Below are 20,548 nucleotides of genomic sequence, written 5' to 3'. Positions count from 1 at the left end.
GAGATCATCTGACGTCTAGAGGAAATTCGTGGCATTTTTGTCATCTGTGCCCCATGGATGTCCCACTGGTGCCATGTGACATTATCAACTGCGAGGATAAAAGGGTCCAAGGAAGGAAAAAGGCCAAGTAGATAAACCTGCACTTCCTAAAGCTGTTACTACTGTCACTTTCTTATCCGCCTGTCTTCTGACAGAAGGCTAGAGGACTGAGAGGTAATTGGCCAGGTTGTTAATGTCAGTGGAGTCCTGTTTTTTTTTTTTTTTAATTCAAGGCCTAAGTAGTGCCCATGTTAAGACAGCTGTCCTTTGTTCTTTCTGTCATTTTTAGTTTGCATCAGTAACAATCTTTCATTTCTTAAACTGATTTTTACTAAACAAGAAACGGGATGGAACAGTGAATGGGAAAAGGTAGAGGGGAGCAAGAAGGCTGTTTGGAGATGCAATTGATATTCCTCCTCTCCTGCAGCTTTTTGCTGAAAGGAGACATCAGCGTTAAGCCACGTATACACAGGCAAGAAGATAGACTTGGTCAAAGTCTTGCAGAAAGTTAGTGGGCTGGTGGTGTCGTTCTCCGAGTGTCACTAATATTCCTTTGCAGCAGAGGTCCAGATAAGAGCAGGAACAGAATTTGTTCTTCACAGGCTCATCTTCGGGGCAGTGGATAGTGGCCTTGAGTCTAATGCTGGGGGCTAAGACCTTGCCTCTCGGCGCCTGGTGCTGGAGGCGGTCATGGCTGGGTTACTGGTGGTAGGAGGAAGTGTTAATGAACTACAGAAGAGCACATGGGGTGAGAGGTAGTTTCTCTTGGGCATAACACTAAAGGAGTCCATTCAGGCCTGCCTGAGACTGCGTCCCAGAGCAAGGGGACAAATGGAACTGTTTGCCTTGTCTTCCTGCCCCTGTGCTGTCCCACACCATGATGGGTTTTCCATCTGGACACCAGCCTGCATGTCCCAACTGCATCCTGACCCTTCAAAGTAGCCTCTGCTTGGGCCTCTGCCCATGGCAGCACAGTCCAGCCTAGGGAACAGTGCCCTGAGAGGAGGCCCTGGCAGGATGCAGGTGCCCAGCTCTTCGGGAAGGCACTTCTGGTCTTGGTTGCCTGTACCAGCTCTGGGTGAGCGTGTACCTTCGGTCCCATAGGTGATTCCCACTGAGCGTAAGGAGGATGGGGCAGGGCCCTCTAACATAGCAGGGCCCTGAGAAGGAGCCCTCTTGCCTGGATATAGGGGGAGTATCGGAGATATTACTAAGAGAGGGTGCAGATTCAAGTTTGTTGTAAGGCTCTTGAGATAGGTCTCCCTACATGACAGGATCTGGAAAAACAGGGAATAAACAGTTGTTAGTTGCTATTTGATTGGGGCATGGGATTCTTTGACTAAATAGATGCCTAATGCAGCTGTCATAGTCCATTTTGTGTTGCTGTAACAAAATGCCACAGACTGGATAATTTATAAAGAACAGAGGTTTATTTCTTATAGTTCTGGAGGCTGGGAAGTCCAAGGTCAAGGGGCCACATCAGGCATCTGGCAATGACCTTCTTGCTGCATCATCCATGGCAGAAGGCAGAGGGAGGGAGAGAGAGAGAGAGAGAGAAAGAGAAAAGGGAAGGGGGACAAACTCATCCTTTTATCAGGAGCCCACTTTCATGATAATTAACCTACTGTCACGATGGTGGCATTAATCCAATCCTGAAGGCAGAGCTCTCATGAGCAAATGACCTCTTAAAGGTCCCACCTTTCAACACTGTTGCACTGGGGGCTAAGTTTCCAACATGTGAACTTTGGGGAACACAAGGCACTCTCAGAACAATTGCTCTGAATTTTAGGAGCCATCCTCCAGCCTTGGCAGCATGTCAGCAGTGAGGACTCATTTGGCGCCGGCTAGAGGTGGGCTCTTGGCCGAGACCATCAGGTGCCCTTTGCCCAGGCTTCTACCTCACTCCCAGCCTCCTAGCTCTTACCAGTCCAAGGGGAGCAATAATGGCCCTGCACAGGCCTCCCTTCCAACGCCAGTCAGTATTAGTTTTCTGCCATAACAAAGTAGCACCACAGCCAGGTGGCTTGAACACAAATTTATCGTGGCCAGAAGTCCAAGAATCAAGGTGTCAGCGGGGCTGGTTCCTTCTGGGGGCTTTTATGGGAGGATTTGTACCAGGCCTCTCTCCTTGGTATGTAGGTGGCATTTTTTTCCTGTGTTTTTTCACATTGTCTCTGCTCTATGCATGTCTGTAAATCCAAATTTCCCTCCTTTATAAGGACACCAGTCATGTTGGAGTCGGGCTCATCTTAACCTATTTCCAAATACAGTCACATTCTGAGGTATGGAGCATTAGGATTTCAACATATGAATTTGGAGGGGAACACAATTGTACCCATAATACAGTCTGTGAAAAGACACCATCCCGCAGAGGTAAGCCAAAGAGAGCAGGACTTCTAGGAGATGGAATTTAGAAAGAGGAGAGGAGGCCTCATGAGTTGACTCCAAATTTTTAACCTCTTTTTTCCCTCTCATGCAAACCCCTACCCCTAGCCGTATAATCACAAGCGGCTACAGCTTCAATCCCCACTCGTGCTGGGCAGTGGCAGGAGGTGGGGATGGAGACCGAGCTGCTCACCACGCTGTGCTTGTGTGCGCCTCTGATAGAGCTGAGGAGGCTCCACCCCACCCCACGCCGCTCATTGCTTAGAGAGAAGACAAGAATGTGAACATCATTCATTAAGCAGGTATTCATTAGGTAAACACTGTGTGCCCAGTCATTCTCTAAACGACACCTACCTTCAGGGAGCTTTCTTTCTAGTGGGGAAAGGCAGAAATGAATAATAAACATAATAAATAAGTAAATTATAAGGTAGGTTAGTAGGTAATGAACACGATTCAGGGGAGGAACAGGAGAGGTTGTGTGATTTGCAGTTTGAGATGGACTGGTCAGGCCAGCCTCACGGGGAGGGTCGGATGTGAGCAAGGCCTTGCAGTGGGAGGGAGTTGGCCCAGCATGTGTGCTGGGGCACAGCATCCAGGCAGAGCAGCCTGCGCCAGCCACGGCAGATTCAAGGAGCTGTTCAAGAAGCCTCTGTGGTCAGGGTGGAGCGGGCAAAGGAGGGATTTGTAGGAGAGGTGGTCAGAAACAGGGTGGGAGACAGGCTGTGCTGGTTCTTGTGGACTTAGCTTGACCCAGGTGTGATGGAACAGGGCTTTATGACATTTTATCTCACATGTTTGTGAACACTCACCCTGGCAACAGTCTTGAGTATAGACTATGGAGTGGGGAGGGTAAAAACAGAACAGTTCAGAGGCTGTTCAGCATTTCAGAGGACAGGTGCCCCGGGCTCACACCAGGGTGGTAGCAGTAGAGATGGTTCTTTGGTGGGACCAGTTACCCTTAGAACTGCTTCTCACTCATTGAATCAAAATTGCCTGGCTATATCCTCCTGCATAAATGTCTCATTCTGGCCCTTAACCAAGTCTTGGCTTATACTATCTAGATTAGTGACTGTGATTGACTTAAATTCCATTTTCCCTTCTAATTATTGCTAAAAAGCAATCTGTCCCTCTCCAAATTGAATTTTTATTACTGATATTTTTGACATCAGTGATCGCATTCTTTTTGCAATATTGTAGGAGTATTTAAGGGAGCCTCTTTCATTCCTAACCTGATGGTAAGGCAATTGTGAGCTCCTGTACTAATCCAAGGATCCCATAATCATTTTTTTTTTAACTCAAAGACATTCTCACACAAAGTTTTCTTATAGCCACCATGCAGAATGCTCGGCTTCTAAGCTGCAGACAAGAAGGTCTGCATTCTGCACACATCGCATTGTTGCAGCTGCCCTCAGTTTCCCAGTTGGGCGGGTTGCCATGAAGCAGTCTGTCAGTCTGAAGCAGATTAAAGAGCTGCCATGGCTTCTGCTGACTCGTTGCTGGTACACAAAGTAGCAACTTTTTTTTTCTTGGACCCTGGAGAACCAGTCATGTAGGATCTTAATAACAATTAAACATACTATTAGACATACTATTAAATACTATTAAATACTAAGACATACTATTAGACATACAATTAAATATACTATTAGAAACGGAAAATTCCACATGCATTAATTTTCTAGGGCTGCCGTAACAAAGCACCACAGACTGGGGGGCTTAAACAACAGAAATTTATTTTCTCACAATTTCTGGAGGCCGGAAGTCTGAGATCAAGGTGTCAGCAGGGATGATTTCTTCCGAGGCCTCTCACCTGGGCTTGCGGATGGCCATCTTCCCCTGTGTCCTCACATGGTCTTCCCTCTGTGTGTCTGTGTCCCAGTCTCCTGTTCTTATAAGGACACCAGTCAGACTGGATTAAGGCCCACCCTCATGACTTCCTTTTAACGTAGTAGTTACCTCTTTAAAAGCCCTGTCTTCAAATACAGTCACATTCTGAGGTCCTGGGGATAGAACTTCAAGCTGTGAATTTTGGCGGGGACACAATTCATCCTGTAACGGCCCCTTTATATTCAATTTTCTTTGCTGCTGTGGTTCTCAGGTCCATCTGCCACTGATGGGCTTTCTCTGAAGCACAGGCATGTCATTAGCCTCAACTTTTCTAGGGTTTCATTTGTTGAGGGTGAATTTTGGACATATGATTTGAACACCAGTTTGTGAGTAAAGCACAATGTGTATTTACAAATAATGACATTGATTGTATTGCATATTTTAACACAATTTTAAAATAGAATTCTAAAGATCAGTCTGAAGAATGACAGTACCTTTCAAATAAGTACACAGCTTCTAGGAGAGGTAGTTTAGTATAGTTTAGTGGTTAAGAGAGTGGATAGCTTGACTGTCTGGGTTATCATTGAAACTCCCCTAGTTACCAGCTGGCTAATCCTGGAAAAGTTACTTAAATCTCTCTTAGTCTCTTTGGCTAAGTTTTCTTGTCTGAAAATGTGGATATTTATAGTCCCTACTTCACAGAGTTATAATAAGAATTTAAAATGCTCATCTATGAGAAGAATCAGGAAGAGCGCCTGGTATATAGTAAGTGTTCAGTAAACGTTGGACTCTTATTCGCAAGGCAGCTGCTTTCAATGAAGATACTCATTTGAGTAGGTTAGGTATGATATGTTTCATAAAACATATGTGCTACTTTGTGTGGACAACTTAACGTGTTTCCAAGGTACAGTGTGATGTGATCTGAGAGGATAGTTCTTATTTGTTATGAACAATATGCAGGTGTAAAAGAAACATAGGGATTCGTTTTAATCATTAAAGTACATTGAACTCTTGTCTATCAACATTCAGCTGTTCTGATTTGCTGGTTTTCAATTTGTATTCCTGCTCTTGGAATTATGGTTTGGGGACCACAGTGTGATGGCAGTAGCATTGTGTGTGAGGTGGACTAATGTGACATCATTTGTATCCCAGGCCAGACACCTACTTCAATCAAAGCAGATCTCCTGTTATCTGTAGTACATATTACAGTTCTGTGGAAACTTTTGTTTGAGAGAGTTCTACTGCTAAAAATAGCCCGAAACCCACTAGTGTAGTATATAGATTACTCATATTCTTCTGCCCCCCTATAAATGCTTTTAATCTGTGAATACCCCAGGGATGGAACTAATATTAATATTAGCTTGAGCAAAACATAATTAGGAAGGTAAATCTACTACAAAAATAATATACCATAAATTAAATTAATTATATATAACTCAAATCAAATATGAAACAATGCATTCAATTATCTGCATCACTGCCTCCTTCCACTAACTTGGATATTTGAGGGAAGACTAATTTTCTTTCTGGTGTAAGGCCAGATATGAGCCAAGACCAATGAATTGCATCAACCCCTGGAAAGATGGTGCTTGACCTATTTTTTTAGTTTGGTATTTTTGGCATTAGCTAAAGGCACTGCTGTTTTGGTCAGCTAAATTTTCAGTATCAGTAACAGGACCTACTACCTATCTATCTTCATTGTTAATGCATGAACTAGTCTTCGTGTGTAGTGGGGAACACCTATTTATAAAATACTGTTAAATGCTCTTATAGATTCAATGTGGTGAGCCATTTATTAGTTGAATGGACTCCCATGAGCCCAGCAGGGGAAAGTACATTTCTGCCCAAGGAAGGTTTTCAGTCTGGACAATAGGCATTAGCAGCCCAAAGCTGGTGCTGCTACTAGAATCAGAGGCAGAGCTAGTCGGGGCCCATGTTGGACACCTTCTGTACTTCCCAACATCCCAGTTGGTTTAATCTGCTCTGCTCTCCATGTCAGCGTGACACTCAGACTTACTAGTTCTCAAAATATCCGATCTCCAGCCAGCCAGAGCCTAGAATTCTCCAGGCAGGATTCCGAATGTTGTTTTCCCCTGGGTCCATATTGAGTACACTAGTTTTTGTCAGATGATGACTCCTGAATTCAGAAGAAAAATCTGGTGCCACATGCCCTGCCCATTGTCAACTCTCACTTCCTCCATTTGGGTTGATCTCAGCTCAGCTGGAAGATCCTCCTCTGTTGAAAGTAGGTCTAAAGTGGGAATGATTGATTAGCACGGACCTACACCAGTTCCCAGGTATTTGCAACTGAAACAAGTTTGCCTGTACTCAGAAATCACAAATTGTTGGAGGTGATAATATCCAAAAACAGTTCTTACAGTTGAAGAACAACAATAAAAATCCGCAAATCGGCAGCTTAGTTCTAATACTTTGCAATCCCTGCTGCAGAAACTTTTCCTGACACCCTGCACCCCTCCCCTCTCCCCTCCCAGCACATACCTCAGGAATCTCGATCTTTCCCCTTTTGCAGACCACTGTTTAATCCAGTAAGCACTCCTCTTCTATTACCTATAACACTTTCTTGCCTTGCTAGCAGCAAGTGGTTGAGGGTGGAGACCAAGTTGTTATGCTCTAGGTCCCTAACCTACTGGATGCCCAGCAGATATTGGAAGAATGAATGAGTTCGTGAATGCATGAATGCATGAAAAGCTCTAGATGGGATGTTTTCACTGCTTTTCGCATCGACGTAATCAAGGACCTATCCCCCCCTTTCCTTCCTGGCCTCCTTCATTCGTCCTGTGCAAGGCCTTGGACCTTAAGACCGGCTGACTGCTGATGGGGCCTGCCTGGTTTTGTCACATTCAGACTTTCTTCCTCCAAATCATCTCTCATAGTGCTGCATAACTAATTTTCCAAAAACTAAGATGTTTCTTTCATATTGCTCTCCTGCTCAAAAACTGAACAATTTCCCATTGTTTGTAGGATAAAGCTCAAAATTCCTTATCTTGGTATTTAATGCTAACTAGGGCTTGTCCTTGATATTCCTTTAAAAATTATTTTAATTGTAAATATTTCAAACATATTGAAAAATATAACAGATACTCATTTACCCACCACTGAGATTAAACAAATATTAGCATTTTCCCCATATTTACTTTGATTCTCTTTCCCTAAATAAATAAACAAGCATTACAGGTACAGATAGGCCCCTACCTCATCCTTCCCTCTCCCTCCCCACCAGGAATGATCATCTCCCCATTTATTTTTCACAACTGACGTGTGTCAACCACTGGGTCCAGTTAGATTCATCTTCTCCCTGGAATTTCATTCACCCTCCTTTTTCTTCTTTGAGGCCCAGTTCACTTTTCACCTCTTCCGATAAGCTTTCTCCACCAATCCACTAGTTTCTAAATTGCTCCACAAGTTATTGTCTCCATTGCTCAAGGCAGACAACATTCTGCCTCGTGACAGTTTTTATGTGGCAGTTTTCTCCTAGCGTGGGGTTTCTATTCCCCTTCTAGTAATCTTTTCCTCTTGCTTTATATTATAGTCGATTGCCTTCATGATTTCTTCTCTACTAGGGAACAACCTTGAGAATAAGATCTGAGCCTTAGTTCCATTGATTCATTCATTCTGCCGATAACCACTGAGTGCCTACTAAGAAACTCTAGGAATTGTTTTAAGCACTGGGGATACAGGTGTGAACATGACAGCTAGTCACTGCCCACCAGGAACTTATATTCCAATGGGAGAAAAGGAGAAACTACATGAATAGATGAATATGTCAAGGTGAAAAGTGCTAAGGAAAAAATAGAAGCAAGAAAAGCCTAAGGGGGTGCTATTTTCAGACATACTTTATGTATATGTATATATGTGTGTGTGTGTGTGTGAGTGTGTGTGTGTGTGTGTGTGTGTGTGTGTGTGTGTGTGTATCATCTATGCTCTGTGTCAATACTAAATGTGGAAGGCACTCAGTACAGATTTGTAGAATTGTGTAGTAGGTCCAAATAGATACCATTTGATTCCCTGCAGTGAGCCCCCACCCTATGTTCGGCTATCCTTCTAGGAAAGTGGTTATAGGAATGCAAATTTTAATCCTTTGCTGCCAGGAGCACATCTGAGTTGTTCTTCCCATTATCAGTAGATGTGCACTCTGGGATCATAATAGATTCTAATACTAGCCTAAGTAAAGCATAATTAGGGAGGAAAGACAAGCTTCCCAGCAGCATGGAATTCCACAGTCAAATGGAACCAATCTGGCATCATCTTTCTTCCTGCTCTTCTCTGGCCATCTAGCCAATGGAAGGGTCACTGTTTGCAGAGTTCCCAAACGTAGTGGTATCAAACTGTGGCTACCAACCATACCAACCTCCTCTTTTTAATTCTTCCAGCCTCCAAGAAAGAGTAAAATCCCTCAACTTGTCACTTAAAGAAATCACTACTAAGGTAAGTACTTTTATACTTCCGTTTTCCAAAGAAGTCTATAAAGTTTTCTTTTGACTTAATTTCACGTGAACCTATAGCCTTAAGGCCACATGTGGATTTCTAGGTCCTTAAGTGCAGCCTTTTGATGAATCTAAATTTTACAGAACAAATACTTTTATTAAAAGGGGTGCAGCAGAGAAAGATGAAGCTTTTCTTGCCTCCTTTGGTACTTAAAAGAGAACAATCTTGAAATCAGCAGGCCACAGGTTCCCCACCCCGATAGACTCTGGAAGAAACATAGACTTTGCCAAGCCGTTTTGCAGCCCCAGCAATGAGCCAGGGGGAGGGCTGCTATCGTGGCAGAGGTCTTGATTTGTGGTCCCCCAGAAATGGACAGGTTTGGCACTTGCTTCAGAAGGAGCTGTCAATTTGGGGATGGGAGAAGGACTGTTGCTATGTATAATGAATGCCTTTGCTTAAAAAGGCCTTCAGGATGGAAGTAATTTGAGAAATTAATTACTTTTGCTCCCAGGAGGGCAATGTTCAGGTTCTTCACAAGTGGAAACAGTATAGTAGGTGATTGTTTCTTGTCTTGTAAAGTTTTTCATTTGGCTTGAGAATCATTTTGCCTACTTTGTCGGCTGTTTATGTTTCCATATCAAGACCTTGGTTTATGTAGAGACAGAACATTTCTTCATTATTCCCTGAGAGCACACGGTCAATTAAATTAAATAGTCAATGTCCTAGTTAGTTAGGATAACCACAGTTTACAAACAAAAGCCCTTCCCTACCTACGTGGTTATACCCGACTGAGCCATTGGCAGACCAAGGAGCAGGATCAATTACTCTGTGAATTACTGCTGTTGTGGCAGAGAACTGGGTATGAATCATTAATTATGTGCAGTAGTCTGGGAACCAGAGGTGGTTATAAGATGGGTCAATATAAAAAGGACGGTTGCTGAGCAGAAAGCAAAGTAGCAGAGGAGAGCCTGCTGGCCTAGAAGGAAGTTCTTCTTCCTTCCATGCCCAGGGAGAGAAAGCCTTGGGCCCTCGATCAGGAAACATGATAAGGGTCTTGCTATTACTGTCGCTAAGCTGGAATTGGGGGTGTGTCATTGGTAAAAATATCTGCAGTTACTCTGGCCCTTTTTCATTTTTTTTATCGAATTCATTTCTGAAAACGACACCTAATGATTTTGCTGACACAGCAGCAGGTTGGTGGGTCGTTATACCTTGCATACAAGGAGAGCTTCCTGTTAGGAGCAAGTGGTGTTCATAACACGTCATCAGGACCAGGGACCCGGGAAGTCTTGACACCTGCTTTGCCATCCCTGAGAGCATCCTACGAATGTTCACCCAAAGATGGTGAGCAGAATGAGAGTAAGAGCAGTGCCAAGACCTGAGTGCCCCGGCACAAAGCCCAGGTGATGGGCCGTGCAGGGGCTGCGCTTTTATATCTCCTCTCCCACCTCCCCAGAATTCGCATCTTAGAATCGTATGTTGGCTGGGCCTGAGACATTTTCCCCTGCCCAACTAGAGGGGTACGGGAGACTCTCACTCGGTTTACCAATTTCGTTATATGAAGCAGGACAGGAAATGTTAGAGAGTGACCTGAATTTCTGCCTCATAAGTCACAGTGACACAGCCCACTAGTATTCACAGCCCTGTCAACATCTGCTACTGTGACCTCGGATGGAGCCAGTAGGGTGGTAGGGAGAGGCAAAAGCTTCTTGGTAAGGAAGAGGTGGTAGATGTTTCCTTCCCGTACATATTCTGTTGTAAATATGGGCCATTTAAATTTATTAGGTGCTTCCTAATTTCTATGTAGAATAAAAAGGTGAGAGGATGCTCTTGGGTTTGGGTTCATTGATTATCTTCAGAACACACTGTCTAGGTAATATGAATGAGTCTATACACTTGCAGTGAGTATACAGGTGTGCATATCATGTAATACAGATGGTACTTATATGCGTGTGTGTGTTGATGACATTTTATATTGTGGACACACATACACACATACACAATATTGGGATTTGTTGATAAGCTTCAACCACTGTTAAAGATCTTGGATTTGCCTGAATGCTAAATACAAAGACGGTTTGCAGACTGTCTTTGGCCACTCAGGCTGCTATAACAAAATACTGGGTGGATTGGTTATAAACAACAACAATTAATTTCTCACAATTTGGGAGGCTGGAAGTCTGAGACGAGGGTGCCAGCATGGCTGGGTATTCTCACACGGTAGAAGGAGGGCAAGAGAGCTTTCTGGGGCCTATTTATAAGGGCACTAATCCCCCTTCATGAGGGCTTCACCCTCATGACCTAATCACCTCCGAAAGGCTCCATCCCCTACTATCATCACCTTGGGAGTGAGGATTTCAACATGTGAACTTTGTTGGCAGGGGGCATAAGCATTCAGACCATTGCACATACCTTCCTTGATGCATTCGCCAGAAACTTATGATTACTTTGATTTTCCATAAAATTAAGGAGCTCATGTCTTAGATTTAAAAATGTAAATGTAACAGCTCCATTTGATAATGAGTTCCTTAGGGTCCAATTTTATTTGTAAATAAAAAGGAGATACAGATTTTCTGGGGTGTGTATATATGTGTGTGTGTGTGTGTAGGTGGACATGTATGTGTGCATATACATGACTTCATGTGTGTTTGGCCTGTAGTAGTCTACAGAGAATTAAAACAAAACTGCCCATCACATAAAACACCTTTTTTCTCCACTCTACACTAGATTTACAGGTGACAGTGAGGTAACAGTCTCAGCTTGACACAGTTTTCTTTCTCTGGTGGGTTAGACACACACACACGCACACACACACTAGATACTGTTTAGGTTCCTCCCTCAGACAGGGAGATGGAACCTTTATTGCACTCATTACGTTCCTTCAACTCTTGTGGGTTACCCAAACTAAAGGTAATTAAGGGATAAATGAGGTGGAAGAAATAGTTGGAAATAGATGGGATATCTGGAGATTGGTAGATATTAGATTATATCCAGTAGAGCCTAAAAGAATGGACATTGCAATTTAATAAGAAGATTCAGAGAGGTTGTTTCGTATTAATAGTGACAGCTTGAAGGATAGATTTGCTCAACAAAGGAGAAACTGACCCAATTATGATGAACAGATACTGTTAAGTAAAATCAGAAATATTGGACATAGATTGGATGAGACATAAGAATTATGGCTGGTGTTATAGAGTTAATGGAAATGCCCCTGGACTTCCGATGACATTCTTAAATGGATCGAATGGGATGTGCCAGTCACTGGGCATTCAGCTAACCAGAGGCTTCGTGCTGAGGGAAGGTGTCTGGGACATCTTCCTTTTAACTCTGGTTCTGACTTCCTGACAAATCTCAGGGCCGTTGAGAGGGTCTCAAAATTAATGACTATGGATGTGTGGATGCCCAAGACTACTGGTGCAGGCTTTGGTTCGGAGGCTGCCAAACCATTATCTTCATCCAGAAAATGAGCTTTATAAAGAGAGGTTGGATAATTACAACCTCTGAATGGCAAAGAACACGTGGAAGCCCATGAGAGAGATAGTGGAGTATTTTAGGAAGGAGGGGCAAGTCTGCTTTGACTCCAAAAATAATCTTAATTCAGTCTGAGATAAGCAAAACAATTCAAACTGATAATCTTCAGCAAGACCTAGATTCTTCTGGGAAACTATATTTTCTCTGGGCTCTGTGATTCCAACTGGGTTAATTTTAGTTTTGAATGAAATCTCAGGTTTTTGGCAAGAAAAGAGTGATGCTTCTAGGTAACATCTTTTGTGGACAACCCCCAAATATCTTCACAGATAAATTCATTCTTATCAAATTCATGCTCTGTGCTTTCATTGAGCTGGAAATTTTTCGAGATAGCTCAGTAGTCTGAGTATAGACAACATTTGAATATGAAATTTTAGTCTTAAATGAGAGAAAAAAAATGTGATGTTTTAGCCTCCAACAAAATGAAAGATAATCTGAAGGCATTTGGAAAAAGACATTGAGATTTAAGATTTTTGCTATTTTTGAAAAATCAAAGAAAAATGTAGGAAGTGTTTGGATATCATGGGAAAATCAATGATAAAAACCCTTAAACCTCACTAAGAGTTACTTGTCTATTTTTCATATCTAACTCACCAGCAAGTATCTATCTGTCCTCAAAGTTTCCTAGATAGTGTCTCCTAGTAGTTAAATTTAGCCCGAAGCTCTGACCTTCATCTAGATGGCCTTATCTTCATTACTGCCCACTATGTGCCTGGTGTGGAACCAGGTTCCTGCTCACAGAGAGCTTGTGTCCTAATAGAGAGGACTGTAAACACAAAGGAATGTCACAGAGGTATGTCAGCTGAGAAGGATGCCCTGGAAAAACATCAAAGGGAGGAGGGACAGGGAGGTTGCTGTTTTGGGTAGGTGATCAGCAAGGCCTTTTGTCCCAGGCAGTGATTAAGCAGAGAGCCCTGAGGATGTGAGTGCGCCACACCACCTGGAACAAGAGCGTTTTGGACAGAAGGAGTAGAGAGCAAAGGCCCCGAGAAGGGACAAGGCAGAAGCAATGAAGTTGTTTTAGTTTGGGGTTGCTCTGTTGTGCTGGCTCATCGGTTTTGTGCCTGAGTGTGGAGAAAGGGCACAGGACCTATGCTTGGAATATGCCAATGCCTGCCTGCCTTCTTATTTTTCTTTCTTTCTTTTTCCGTTACTTGCTTTTTAAACACTCTCCTCTGATTACTCTTTATTACCCCTCTTAACTACTTATAAACCCAGAAATCTCTGGCCTGGCTGCCCCATTGCCTTCTGGTTTTTCGTTGAGTAAATGACGACTCCTGGCTGTTTATCTCCGTCTAGGTGTGTATGGGTGAGAGACTCTGCAGCACTCTGAGGAAGGAAGTCAACGACATTGAAACCCGACTCCCGGCATTGCTTGAAGCCAAAATGCTCGCCATATCAGGTAACTGGCGACAGAGGCGCAGCTGAAGTGGTCAGACTGAAATGATGACAACCACCGCATCATGTTCTGTCCTCTGTTAACGGGCCACTGTTGCTGTTATGTCGTCCTCAGACATCTCAGAGCTTTTCTGGGAGTTTCACTAAAACCCAAGGAATACGTGGGCAGCATGATTTCCTTACAAAGGGGTAGATAAGAGTCTTAAACATACATATGCACACATAAGATAGCACAAGTTGTTTATGTAGGTATCAGATTTTGGACTTCCAGTTCCTGTTTCTTGAAGAGTTTAGAGACTAAGTGTACTCTGTGTGTCACATGATTTGAGCAGGTGTGTATAGGGCACCGGAACCTGTACTTGCTCAGTGAGGACTATTGGACCCATCTCTTCCTACAGGGGGTGGATGATAACATGACCCAAATGGAGGCACTCAGTGTAAACATCTAGTCACAGAAATTGGAGAATTCTCAAAAGATCATAGTCCCGCCCCTACTCTGGCAGTTATGGAGGGATATCTTTTTCCAATAATCAGTAGCTTTACAAGTCTCTAAAAACAGTATCTTACCCTATCATCTGAATATTGCTTTCCAACATTCCTCTGTATTTGTTAGTTTATTTTCACAATAGCTAGGTGGGAGAGAGACTGTACCTACAACAGTAGGTGGGAGAGAGACTGTTATCCCAATGAACAGAAGGGGAAACTGAGGCCATGGGCTGTGTACTTTGGTTCAATTCGCTCAATTAGCTAAGCAGGGGCACATCAGGGGATACAGTCCAGACCGGCTCGGTGCAGATTATGTGGATTTTTACCCCAGTTATGTAATGATGGCTTCAAAGGGTTCTCTGAGTCTTATAGGTTGGGTGAACCCACAGCTCATCAGCTTCAGAAGAATCATAAAAATTTAACAAAAAAGTATAATGATTACATATGTGGGTTTTAAATGGTATTTTAAGAAGGAATACAGTAATTGGCAGCTTCTGCTCCTCAGATCATTAAACAGCTAATGTTGGCAGCTAACGAGCAATTTGGTCCCCGGTGCAGTCACGCGTGTTATTTACAACCCGTAGAACATCACAGTGCGAATGGGAGATTTGGCTCTTAACAGCTTCACATGCCATTTACTTGGACTTATGGCCCCATTTGCTAAGAGAAAAAGAGAAAATTGAACACAATCTTGCTTCTGAGTTAGGGTTTTTGCCTTTCTTAATCAATATATCTTTCCCAGGAATACAGGTGGCTGAGTCTCTATTAAGCCCAAGGGAGGAGAAGTATAATTCAGACAGCAGAGATATCCTCGCTCCAATGTAGATAATCTTAGAATCCCAGGGAAAGTTCTTAAGATGAGCTATTGCGTGTGGAACCTGGGTGTTCTGTTTTAACTCTTTGATCAGCTGAGCAAATTGGTGAGGCCCAATCTGTGAAGGATGACCTGAGGTGACCGTGATGGGAACTAGTCTCTTGACCTCATTATTTCCCAATTACTCTTTGAGTGAGTGGAACTTTCCGTCAATAGGCTGTCCCTGTGTGTAAAACTGGTGGCAGAATGGTCATCATGCTTTTGCAACTTCTGCGTGCAGGGCTATTTCTATTTTCTCCTATTTCAGTAGCTTTAGAATTGCAAACCCTCACTCCGTTAGACAAAACCCACAATGAATAGCCTCTCCAAGAGAAGCCCTTCTCTATTTTGGGCTTTCTTTGAGAATACTGAGGGACAATGGCCTGGAGATTCTTAGAAGCCCTATTGAATGAAGAGGATCCTAAGAGATGCCCTTAAGATTCTTAGTGGGTCTTTTCTATGTCCTGAAGTTTCTATGACTCACTGTCTTAGATTTTGTAGACCTATCCTGGATTTGATCTATGGCCTGAAGCTCTTTCTTAATTTCAGAATCATTGACCATCTGCACAGACTGGGAATGAAAGATAGTTTTATTTTTAAACCCAGCAAGTTCTATAGCTCCTTTATATCTAACAGTTTATTCTTTAATTCATCTCTCTTCTCTTGCATTGTGTCATAGGCAGTGACAAGAAGCCAGTAGGCCTTTCTATGTTCTGCCTGCAAATCTCCTTGGATACCTAATTGAAATTATTAGGAACCCTTTTCTGTATTACCTCAGTTGATAACAGAGTGATGTTTTGCTGCTACAAGTTTCCTCTCTCCTCCAGCTTCCAATGCTATTTTTCTTACTTTCCTCTCGGTCTTCACAGATGTCTGTTAGGCCTCTGCCTACTACCAAGTCCCAAAGCCAATGCCTCAGATTTTAGAGTTTTGTTACATACAGTAGCACCCCATATCCAGATACCAAAATCTGTTTTTGTATTATCTATTGCTGCATAATGAGCCAGCTAAAGACTTAGTGACTTAAAATATCACCAATCATTTATTTTGCCCATGAATCTACAATTTGGGCAGGGCTTGGTAGAGACAGTGAGGACTGGAGGATCCGCTTCCAAGACAGTGCACACATATGGTCTGGCTATTGGTTGCTCTCTGTGTGGGCCGCTTTAAAGGCAGCTTGGCTTCCTTACAACATGGCTGCCAGGTTCCAAGAGTGAGTGTCCCAAGGGACTCCATAAGAAATGGAAATTTCTTATTTCTTAAGGCCTGGACTCAGAAACTGGCATGCATCTCTATTAATGTGTAATAGATGATAAATGACCCCAAAACTTCAGACCTTGAAACAACAAATCTTTATTTTCGGTCATAGTCTTGGAGAGTCAGGAGTCCAGAGTGACTTAACTAGGGGCTTCTGGCTCAGGGTTTCACAAAGTTGCTCTCAAGGTATGTCATGGGGCTGCAGTTATCGCAAGGCTTGGCGGGGGCTGGAAGAGCAGTTTCCCAGCTCATTCGTGTGGGTGTTAACAGAAGGCTTCAGTTTCTTGCCACAAGAGCTGTGCCATAGGACCACTCACAGCATGGCAGCTGGTTCCCCCAGAGTGAGTGACCTGAGAGAGAGAGAGCGAGTGAGAGCAAACAAGATAGAAGCCACAACACCTTGTTCGGATTTAGTCTTCAAGGTCACACACTGTCACTTCTGCTTTAGTGACTAGAAGCAAGTTACTCTTTCCAGCCCACACTCCAGGGGAGGGAACTAGGTTCCACCCCCAGGGAGGAATAGCAAAGCATTTGGTGGACACGTTTTCATAACCATTGCAGTGTCACTTTTCTTGTATTTTATTTGTCAAAAAATCTCAGGGCCCCGAGTCAATGGGGAGGGAAGTAGACGACAGCCGTCAATGGAGGTATGCCAAGGAGTTTTGGTGCCATGCTTTTAAAAAATGCCACAGTGCCTACTGAGCCAGTAGGATTTTGAGAACTAAAGATATGGACAAAGAGTTTTTTGGTCAGAAGAAATGGCCCATTTCACTTACTTACTCAAAAGAAAAATACCACTGAACGCTTACCAAGCGCCAGGCCTAGTTCTGAGTATGAGGACGCAGCAGAGGACAGGACAAGATCCTTTCTTTTATGAAAGTTGTGTTCTGCGCTTGGCTGGGGTAGAGTGGAACTGGGTGGGAGGAAAAGCTCAGTGTATTTGCAGGAGGGAGAGCCGTCTAGATTGGTCCAGGTATAGGATCAGTATTGTGGTAGAAGTAAGCTTGTCAAAGTTGGTTAAGACCAGAATACACAGGGCTCCGAGTTCCAGGCTAAGGATAAAAGCATCAGGGAGCCATTACAATCCTTTCCCCTTTTTTAGCGGAGTGGTGACATGACCCAAGTCAGAGTTTAGGACACATGATCTGGCCGTGGTGTTCGCGGTGGGACAGAGGTGGGGATATCTGGGGACTGGGAGTCACAGAATTACCAGGATGCTGAAAATGAAAAAAAAATGGAACAAGATAAGGCTAGTACAGAAAACCCACTACAAATAGGTGTAAACTTAGAAAGCCCATTGTTTCTTTTTAAGTGTAGGTTATATGAGGTTAAAAAGTAGACAATGGTAATGTATCAAAAACAACAACCCTCCAGATTTTATTTTCTACATAACGTGGATTCTCTGAATAGCTATCAGGTCATTTCTTAGTTGCTGCTTTTCAAACATCCCAAGGACCCAAGATTTCTTCCTCATCCTCACCAACCTGTGCACGTCTCGACTCAACTGTATCCCAGTCATCTATTTTCTCTCCATTCTCCATTGCTGCCTCGACTCTCCCGTTGTCCAGCAGCGAAAGGTTTGGTTTACTGCACACAGCAAAGGTGAGTTCTGCTGTGACTGTCTCTCCTAGAGAAGAGGCGTACACCCCCGTGCTCTATGCCAGAACGAGAAGCTGACGTCAGACGTCTTGGCTCTGAGTGCAGAGGCCGTACGTGCAGTGCAGTAGAGAGAAGCTCGGGCTCTGGAATTGGAGAGGCCTGTGTTCAAGTCCGGTTGTATCACTACCTGGCTGAGTGATCTTGGGCAAGTTATTCAACCTTTTGCAGTCTTGTTACCTCATCTAGAAAATGGGGCTAACAGTCGTAACACCTATCCCATTAGGTTGTTGTAAGCATTAAGTGAGGTAGTGAATTAGGATAATGTGGGACATTAGTATACTAATACATAGATAATAAATATCAATGTGAAGTCTCCTTACACAGAGTGAATACATGCTTAACTAGCCATGCATCTGTGCGGGAGGAGATTCGGCCAGGAGGTGACTCCTTGACCAGCTGTCACTCAGTGCTGCGGGTTCCTGGATCGTGTGCCTGTAGCAAGAGGTTGGTGGTATCAACACCCTATTACAAGGTAGCTTTGGCCCCAGTGCCTGTGTGGTCTCCTGCCTGGTAAACCAGGCTGGGCCACTTGTTGATGATGAAGATTCATAGGTCTGCTTGGTTTTCAGCTCTGAGTTCAAAAGCCTGGGAGCCCTGCTGGGTCCTCTCCCTGAACTGAGCCATTGATTTACCTTAGCCCTGGAGATCTGGTCAGTGTCACGGCTGGATCTGGCCCAGTAAGATGGGCCAAAGAGAAAAAATTCTTCCCAAGTGCAGGTCTGTTTCCCCTGGACTAAATGGATGTCCTATTGGGTCCAAGGTCGAAAGGCCTCTTCCCTCACGAGGCAGCCCCAGTTCCACCTTATTGAATAGGCTGCCTAGAAAGGAAATGAGAACAAAGATCTCAAAGAAGGGAATGAGCGCAGATAGCAGCTGCCTCAACCTCCGTGCTGCCCTCACTGAGAGCTCCACCCCTCTGCCAGGACCCGACTGCTCAGCCCCTCTCCCTGGGGCAGAGCCAGGGGAAGACTTTGGTGTCCTTCAGAGCTGGAAGTGGCACCAGCAGTGTGCGGTGAGAATGGCTGACTTGTGCTCTGTGGTTACTGCAGGTCCTCATCGGAAGGCTGGGCCTATCTCCTCCTCTAGAACTTCCAAACCACTGACCTCTGGCCAGGAGCATTTGTGTCTTGCATCTGGTTCCACCCTGTGCATACCATGACCTTCATCCCACAGCCGTGGGCCCTCAGTCCCCCTCCAGTTCCAAGTCTAAGATTTAGCAACAAGCATCCCTATGCTTGTCATTGGCTCTGCCTCCCAGACTCCAGGTCTGGGTCTGCACTGTCCTGAGACACAGTCCCGGCCAGGGCCCCAGGTCTTGTAACTGGGCCTGTTTCTGTCATCCATGCTCTATAATCTGGCCAGGACACCAGTCTTTATGGGGCACGGGGCCTGCTGTGCTCTGACCATTTCCCTTCTCCTAGGATCAAGGCTCAGCCCCTGAAGCCCGGCCAGTGGTTGATTCTGGCTCTCTGATGCCTGGCTGCTCTGACACTGGCATCCTGCCTGCACTGCCAGCTCCAGCCATACTTGAATCACTCCTTATTAGTGATCTAGTCCCGTCATGCCCATTCCCCGGGCCACGGCCTGGCACGGGTCCGTGGCCTGTTAGGAACCAGGCTGCATATCACTGCCTGAGCTCCATCTCCCAATCTGTGGAAAAATTGTCTTTCATGAAACTTAGGAACTGGGACTGCTGCACAGCAGGAGGTGAGTGGCAGGTGGGCAGGCAGGTCAGAGAAGCTTCATCTGCATTTACAGCCGCTCCCAATGGCTCGATCCCCGCCTGAGCTACGCCTGCCCCCTTCCCTGCCTCTCCACCCCCACTAGGCAGTGGAAAAATTGTCTTCCATGAAACTGGTCCCTGGTGCCAGAAAGGTTGGGGACTGCTGATCTAGTTCATGTGCTGAGTCACCTGGCTTCCCCTACCCCTGCTTTCGGCTTTGCTTAATACTTGGCACTCAGGAGACAGCCAATAAAAATATTTGTTTAAAAAACAGTGGACCCTCATTGGCTGGTTGCTGATTCCCTAGAATCTGTTATTTCCATACCTTCTTACTTAGGGAGCTTTGTCAGTTTTTCACCACCTGCCCTGACCCCAGTGGGAAAGTCTCGATTTCGGTCCTGGTCCTTCTCACCTGCTCCATCCCCTGTCGGGGGCCTGGAGCTGGCTGACATACAGGCCCCTGGACGCTGGACGCCACCTGCAGCAGCTCTGGGAGACAGCCTCCCTGCACGTTGGCAGCCTTCACCCTCACCTCTACCAACTGAATATGAAAATATTTAAGTGAAACAAACACAGCCTTGCTATTTTGGCACAAGATGAAGGCCAGTCGTAAGTAGTTTATAAAACCTGCGAAAAAACTTTTAAAAGAGAATTATAGCCAGGGCACCCAAGCTGGTCCAAATGCCAGAGGCAGCCTGTGCTTAATGTTAAGCTTGCTGGAATCCCTATAAAATGGTAGCGTGAGCATTGCCCATCTTTATATTTCTTTGTTCTTTCTAGTTCTGGCAGAAGGACTTCCAGTGTATAGCCCTGGCATCATCCCTGTACATTTCAGGGAGCTATACATTCACGTAGTCTCCAACTAGTGGTTTTCACTCTGACTGCATATAAAAATACTGTCACCCCGGCCCCAGGACCAAATGCCTTCCATCAGAATCTCTGGGGAT

The 20,548-nt window shown here is 44.5% G+C and overlaps 1 protein-coding gene across 1 annotated transcript in view; it reads left to right on the top strand.

Moving 5' to 3' along the window:
• The window catches only part of DISC1 (disrupted in schizophrenia 1), a 289,071-nt gene that overhangs the window by 69,319 nt on the left and 199,204 nt on the right, over window positions 1–20,548 (top strand). The window contains exons 7-8 of the mRNA XM_012660159.1: window positions 8,643–8,697; window positions 13,525–13,627. Coding sequence (XP_012515613.1) covers window positions 8,643–8,697; window positions 13,525–13,627 — 158 coding nt within the window. The remainder of the gene's footprint in view (window positions 1–8,642; window positions 8,698–13,524; window positions 13,628–20,548) is intronic.

Source organism: Propithecus coquereli, unplaced genomic scaffold (genome assembly GCF_000956105.1).
Source record: "Propithecus coquereli isolate 6110/MARCELLA unplaced genomic scaffold, Pcoq_1.0 Scaffold66, whole genome shotgun sequence".
Taxonomy (NCBI): Eukaryota; Metazoa; Chordata; class Mammalia; order Primates; family Indriidae; genus Propithecus; species Propithecus coquereli.
Note: the sequence above shows the minus strand (reverse complement) of the source record. Positions and strands in the feature narration are given on the sequence as shown.